At 37.4% G+C, this 7619-nt stretch overlaps 1 protein-coding gene across 1 annotated transcript; it reads right to left on the minus strand.

Moving 5' to 3' along the window:
• Nucleotides 1-2802: 2802 nt before the first annotated feature.
• Nucleotides 2803-6647, minus strand: LOC121380700. Its single transcript, XM_041509651.1, has 2 exons — nucleotides 6416-6647; nucleotides 2803-4777 (listed from the first exon to the last, which is right to left on the minus strand). Exons 1-2 carry the CDS (start codon nucleotides 6471-6473, stop codon nucleotides 4365-4367), a joined length of 471 nt encoding a protein of 156 aa, XP_041365585.1. The 5' UTR covers nucleotides 6474-6647; the 3' UTR covers nucleotides 2803-4364.
• Nucleotides 6648-7619: the final 972 nt, after the last annotated feature.

Here is a 7619-nt window from a genome sequence, read left to right on the forward strand (position 1 = left end):
TATATATATATATATATATATATATATATACATATATATATATCTTTGCCCTCCTCCACCCTGTCTAAAATGAGGGTCACACGACCCTTCTCCCCACCCCACCCCATTTTCCTGCGCCAGTGATGGCTAATAGCCTATATTACAAGAACACTGACGTAATCTAAAAAAAAAAAATAACTGCCCAGAATGCGCGTTATTATATCATCGCTGAAATACTCAGAAAATTTTCTGGTTTGCCCAGCGGAAGCAACATTACGTAGAAAATGAGGCACGCCTGGAATGTTATAGGCCTACAAGCAATAGCAATCTGCTCATTTTACATGTAGGTGACTTTTGACTGGTCATGTGTGTTTATGATCATTGTATCATTGGTTTATTACCTGGCTCATAGAGAGTGATAATTATTTAAATACATGTAAATAAATTGTATATATGTGCTTGTGAGAATGATAGTTAATATACCACGTCTATAGAAAAACTGTTCACCTAAATATGTATGAAGGCCTATACTGGCAATTAACCACGGCAATCGGTGATGCCGTGGTGATTGCCATGGAACTTTCAATTTTCTTTCACTTATTTTCCGGTTAATTAACTATTTGTTTTTGTAATACTGACAAATTAAACTCCTCTCTCACACACCGTACAGTTGTTGTTTTCGGTTGTTTGTTGTTTTTGTGTATTTGTGTGTTTTTTGTTTCTGGGTTTGGTTGTTTTGTTGTTATAATTTTAATCAAATAGGCGTGTATAGCCAAAATGTTTAACACTGGTTGAAATCGTATCGTTTCATACATTTCAACTTATTGTCATGCTTATATCCAATTAAGGTTCAAGCACGCTGTCCTGGGCACACCTCAGCTATCTGGGCTGTCTAACAGTGGGTTAGTTGTTAGTTAGTGGTAAGTGAGAGAGAAGAGGGTGTAATGGCCTTACACCTACCCACTGAGCCCTTGAGAACTCGCTCTGGGTTGGAGTCGGTACCGGGCTGCGAACTCTGTACCTACCAGCCGGTAGTGCGATGGCTTAACCACTGCGCCACCAAGGCCGGTATCGTTTCATGTGGATAATGCATATTTGTTAGACTTTTTTAATGTTCTATTTAGAAAGCCTTTTTTAACAGCACGCACTAGGCCCTATCTGGCATGTTTATTCTTGCTCCGTGTGATGATGGCTGGGTTACAAAACCAAGAATGTGGAGATGATAAAGAACCCCGTTGAATGGAAGAACACGTGGTAAAACGTCAGCGTTACTCCTCGTTTGACATTTTTATACTTCCACCATGCCCTAATCGCACTTCCATTAATAGTTTTGATCCATTTTTTTTTTTAATAATAGGCTAATTATTGAATTTCATTTTTTATTTTTTTATTTAAATGAAACACGTATTTTTATTTACATGTACGTAAGCGAAAAGGAAATTTAAAAAGAAGCACTAGAATTATGTTTAGATATCTTTTTCTAGTTCAAGTTAAACGTACTTGACTTGTAGCTTCTCGTGTAGATATACATTTTTTCAAGTGGCATTTGTAGTTAACCTAAATGTCGGCTGTAGGCAAACAGATAAAAGTGCACTCGACTTTTGAACCTAATATTTGCTGTTTTGGCAGTATATCTGAAATCTGAGACAAAATAGTTCTCAAAATACCTTTTAAAAAGATGAGGTTATATTTTTCAGCGTAATACGTGAGTTAACGAAAATACATTTGAACATTAAATATACTACCCAACATAGTTTTCTCTATACATTCTTTAAAATGTTATATTCTGAGACAGGACATGGTTCTTATCTGCGTCCCTGAACTTTCATTCGCTATAAACACGTTAAGTACTATATCATCATCATCATCATATATTACTTAGATCAAAAGCTGAAGCTTCCGTCGATGATCCTAGATATTCTTACTCTAATCCATCCTTTCCCTCCCTCTTTCTCTCCTCTATCCCTCTCTCTCTCTCTCTCTCTCTCTCTCTCTCTCTCTCTCTCTCTCTCTCTCTCTCTCTCTCTCTCTCTCTCTCTCTCTCTCTCTCTCTCTATCTATCTCTCTCTCTCAATATTTCTTTGTATCCTGAGTTTGTTGGTGTTGTAAACTGTTTCAGACAAAAAAAGTATTTTTAAAGATCGAGATTACATAATGAATTATTATACGGTATTATTAGCGTCTTTGTATCCAATCAATGTTTATGGTCGCCCTAAAAAAATTTAATAGCCCAATCTGAATTTTGTACGTACGAAATAAATATATATCTCACTGTCTCAGGAAATAAAAGTAATAGCTGCTATGAAAAAAATGTTCGCACGTTTAGGGCGATCAGAATATAAATACAATATACATTGATGTTGTAAACAGGACAATATATTTAATATGTAACGACTTGTTAGATGGTTCTATTAGAAACATATTAACCATGTCAAACTCGGGGCAGTCTCTTAAGGCCAGTATTTTTTTTATTATTCGGTTTACGAACCCGCTGACGTAAATTTTGCTCAAATAAAAATATAAAAAAAGTCGTATTTTTCACTTTTATTATTATTTTTTTTGCCGCCGACTTCCACAAATAGCTCTAAAGAAAAAAAAGTTACCATTCTAGTCTATTGTGGCGCATTTCGTAAGGTAACAGTGAGAGAAAAAAAATCACCCCTACTGATACACCCCAAACAGGGTGTGTTTTGGGGGTTTTTTTGTTTCCTTCTTCCTACCTTTGTGAACAAAAGTTTTTGTTCGTAAACCAAAAAATTAAAAAATACTGGCCTAAGACAACATACTGCAACTAGGGGTGGATATACAAGAAGATCAGATATATTATTGGTATGCATTCTTTATTATACACTTCATACGATGAGCATTGTCACATATTTACGGAACAGCTAAATGCACATACAGACACATACATGTATATCAACAACACTTGTAAACATAAAAATACAACATATTTGAAAACTTTTATATAACAGGCCAGTAGTCAAGAATATTGAAGGAATTATATGCCAATATCGGAGATTTAAAAAACAACAACACCGAAACAAACAAAAACAAAGATTTACATAATAATTAATGGCGGGTATATTTGTTTTAGGATAAGCAATATTCTCTTTGCTTTAGGGCCTACCTAGCAGTTAACATCGCAATTATGTCATCCACGATACTGCATGACACCCAATTTTCCTATCCCAATCAGTGCTTATCAAAAGTCGTCTGCTGGAGAAATTGTATTTAAAGGTGCTAGGTCATAGTTACAAGTGCCGCATTTCGCTATTTTTATTAGTAATAAATAACTACAAATTAACTGATCCCACACATAATCTTTGCATAAATAACTCATGGTTGTAAGGTGTTATTGTTGTTGGGGAGGGGGGTTACGAGGCGCTATATATATATATATATATATATATATATATATATATATATATATATATATATATATATATATTCTGCTTGGCGGTAATATAACCTATTTTGTCTAGCATACTCCAGACGAAGATTAGTGTAGCAATTACCAAATATATTTATATTAGACACCTAGTAGTTGTAGAACGCTCCCCTCAAATACTATCGGTTCTCCTCTGTGAACCCATGACATCGTGTCCCTTCACCCCCACCCCCCTCCATTCCAACCAGTGCTTCACGACTGGCATATCAAGAACCGTATTATGTACCATTTTGTCTGGGAAAGTGCACACATAAGACCCTTGCTGCTATGCGATTGGAATAGCTATCTGTTTCCTAGAGGTGTGGTTAAACACTATTCCATTCCTTTTTTTTAAACAGCTGTTAACTAGCAACATGTTTCTAATTTTCACGGCTTTTCGGTATTTTAAACTGACAGACCCTAGTTTTAAAACACTATGGCACATTTTTCTTTATTAGAGCCGTTTTTTATCACTGAAATCAAACATTACTTATACATGTATTTGATTGTACAGAATAGTCATTTCCGTACATACGAAGTGTTTCTGGTCACCCTGGTGTTTCTAATACCACAAAATACATTTTTCATTAATTACAATCATGTTTTTTTAAAACGCACGTGCGTCTGAGAAGTAACAGTTATGAAGACACGCTCTAGTCTTATGTTTAAAGGGTATCTACCCGTTTCAACGTTACAGACTCCTGTTTCACTCTATTGTAACTTTATCCAAATGTGTTACAGGTTTGTGGACTAACTAAACTTAGTGTCCATTTTTACATGTTGAAACTAGTGTCTGTGACTTAACCAAATAGGCACCGCTGACTTCCGCGATACGGGACTGGGTCACTGATCAACGTATATGAAAGCGCCTGGTAAACAAAACACGCATGTAATTCTTAAAGATATATCCATGCATCTTTACTTGATAAAAAAATACGTAATTGTAAACTGGACCTCAGTTAACCGATTTCTCTCGGAACTTCTTGTTCCTCTTTTTCAAATCTCTGTGTCTGTGTCCTCGTTTACCATGTCCATGTTTAACCTTGGCGTACTGTAAGCTCTTGGAATCTTTGAACCGTTTTCCTTTTCTTCTCCGCTTAATTGACTTAGTCTCTGTGGTTGATTTCTCGTGTTTTTTGTTTTCACGGTCAGTCTTGATTTTAGGCAGATCCTGTCCCCATTTCGACACGTCCATTCGTTCTCTTGTAACAATGGCCTCTTCCGCTTCATAGGGTAACATTCTCTCAATTACTTCTTCGGGGATGTTAAATTGTACTGCATCAAGACCATCTTGCTTGGTGGACACTTCCGGTCTGCTTTCAACAGATCTGCCACGAGACGTAACTGTTAGCTGAACTGTTGGATGTCCTGAAAAATACAAAAAAGAAGAAGTTTTGTTTAACGCCACCACTAGAGCACATTGATTTATTAATCATAGGCTATTGGATGGCAAACATTTGGTAATTCTGACATACAGTCTTAGAGAGATGGCATGGGGTTTTTTTGTAGTTTTTTTTTGCCGTGGACATTTTCTTAATTGCTGGGGTTGCCACTGGGCTACGTCTCGCCCCCTGAAAAATACAAAGAATATGCTGAAACGCTGTGTACCTGGAAAAGCAAACCTGTTGAATGGCATTTCTATCAAGAAGCCATTTGCTTTAAGACGCCATGTTCTATGTTAACAAAACCATCATATATTTTATTTATTTAAGCAATCACAGAATCAAACGGTGTGAAATAACTTTTACTTATATTACGCATAAAACCAACTTTTTATCCGTTGGTGAGAAGATCGTTCGTTATTTATGAAAACAAACATCAATAACACACACATGTATTATCGATTTGAAGACATGACTGGCTACTCGGTCGCCACAGCTATACGATCCAATCAAATAGGCACGATATAAATTGATAGTTTTATGACGTATAAGTTAACATCAAACTGATTACTTTGAGACGCAAAGCGCGGTAAATAGGTTTTAGTTGGAAAAGACGTTTAAATTTGTTTTAACCTGATTTTTGAGGATGTTTAATAAATATAATACTATATTCGTGTCCGAAAGTTTAAACACAAAACCAACTCGCTTTCGCTTGTTAGATACGTTTTGAAACAACTCGTTGTAAGATGAATGGTATCTAACGGCCACCCATGTAGTATTCTCTATATCCAACTCGCTTTCGCTCGTTAGACACGTTTTGAAATAACTCGTGGTTTTTTTTAACGACAACACTAGAGCACATTGATTAATTAATCATAGGCTATTGGATGTCAAACATTTGGTAATTCTGACTCGTAGTCATCAGAGGAAACCCGCTACATTTTTCGTAATGCAGCAACGCAAGCACCACAAGCGAGCACTCAACTGACAGCTAAATCCCGCCCCTAACTCGTTGTAAGATAGATGGGTAACCGTTAGATACGTTTTTAAATAACTCGTAAGGTAAATGGTATCCAACGGCCACCCATGTAATATTCTCTATACCCAATTCGTTTTCGCTTATTAGATACGTTTTGAAATAACTCGTAAGATAAATGGTATTCAAATCGCTTTTGCTCACTAGATACGTTTTGAAACACTCGTAGTATTCTGGTATTCTCTATTGAGAGAGAGAGAGAGAGAGAGAGAGAGAGAGAGAGAGAGAGAGAGAGAGAGAGAGAGAGAGAGAGAGAGAGAGAGAGAGAGAGAGAGAGAGAGAGAGAGAGAGAGAGAGAGAGAGAGAGAGAGAGAGAGAGATGGGGGGGGGGGCTTTTGAGAGATTTTACTGGAATGCTGCGAATGCTGTAGAGTATGCGCAACAATCTCAATTAACATTTTATTATTTTACAATTTTAGATTAAATCATCCACATTTAATTTTTACCATCGCACGCTGTTTTTCGATATTCTTCAGTCATGGTGACTTATCTACGTCACATAAAATAAAAATGTAAATTATTCTCCATTCATAAAACATCCGACATGAACACGCCAATGGAAATTAAAAATAAGCTGATATAACTTACCTGTAACACACATAATACAACACGCTGAAATATACAGAACCTTCCAAAACGTTCTCATTTTTGGACTAGTCCCTGCAATTAAAATATTTTGTAAACAAATAATTCCAACTCGGCAGACGGCACAACAATGCGCTGGAAGACGAGAGCGCGTGCCGATAATAGGATGATGCACCGCGTGTTTGTGAGGGCGCGGCTCGAGTTAGGTCATCGCAATTTTATAATATACAGTCAAACCAATGTTAGGCTGAGATTCCACTGCAATCGCACAGACATGCACTATTTATGCAGGATTGTAGGAACCGGGAAGTGGTGGGGGTGGGGGTGGGTGGTGGGGAGGGGGCACGTGACAAAAACATTTACTTTTTCATTTTGTTTATACACAAACTACATGTATATAAACAACAATTAAAACAAACAAACAAACAAAACAAAAACGAAAAAAATTAACAAAACAACACAACAACAAAAGGAGAAAAAAAAGGTGTAGATCTACTATGCAGTGCTATTGCAGCCATTTAAAGCAGCAGCCTTGGTTTGATTGATTTCAACTTATTTTCGTGCTTATATCTAATTAAATTTCAAGCACGCTGTCATGGGCACGCATCTCAGCTATCTGTCCAGGACAGTGGGTTAGTTGTTAGTTGGTTAGTGGTTAGTGAGAGAGAAGAGGGTGTAGTGGCCTTACACCTACCCATTGAGCCATTAAGAACTCGCTCTGGGTTGGAGCCGGTACCGGGCTGCGAACCCTGTACCTACTGCGCCACAGAGGCCGGTAGCAGCCTTGGGAAGATTTAAAGGTCGTCTCTTTAGACAAATAATACTGTCCGCTTAGTAGACGTGACAGCTTATCTCAGTACAGTGTTTGTTGTTGTTTTTTGTGTTTGTGTTTTTTTAAATATTTTTTATTTCATTTCATGTTTATATTGAATCTTCACTTGCGCTTCAAGCGTGCTGTCGTGGGCTTTCGGAAAATGAGTATGTACAGGGGGAGGGTTTCGGGGGTCGAACCTCTCTCTGCCTGCTCAAGCAAATTTGCTACTTCTTTATCAGTATAACCCCCTTCCCCCCCCCCCCCTAAATTTCGGCCTTAACAGTCTAGTCCCCAATCGACCTGTTAAAATTCCTGCTACACGCGCCTGCTGAACGGTGTGTCCTAGACAAAATAGTCTGAGAACACAACTTAAAACAGCCTCGGAAATCTGGG

This window comes from Gigantopelta aegis, chromosome 9 (genome assembly GCF_016097555.1).
Source record: "Gigantopelta aegis isolate Gae_Host chromosome 9, Gae_host_genome, whole genome shotgun sequence".
Classification (NCBI taxonomy): domain Eukaryota; kingdom Metazoa; phylum Mollusca; class Gastropoda; order Neomphalida; family Peltospiridae; genus Gigantopelta; species Gigantopelta aegis.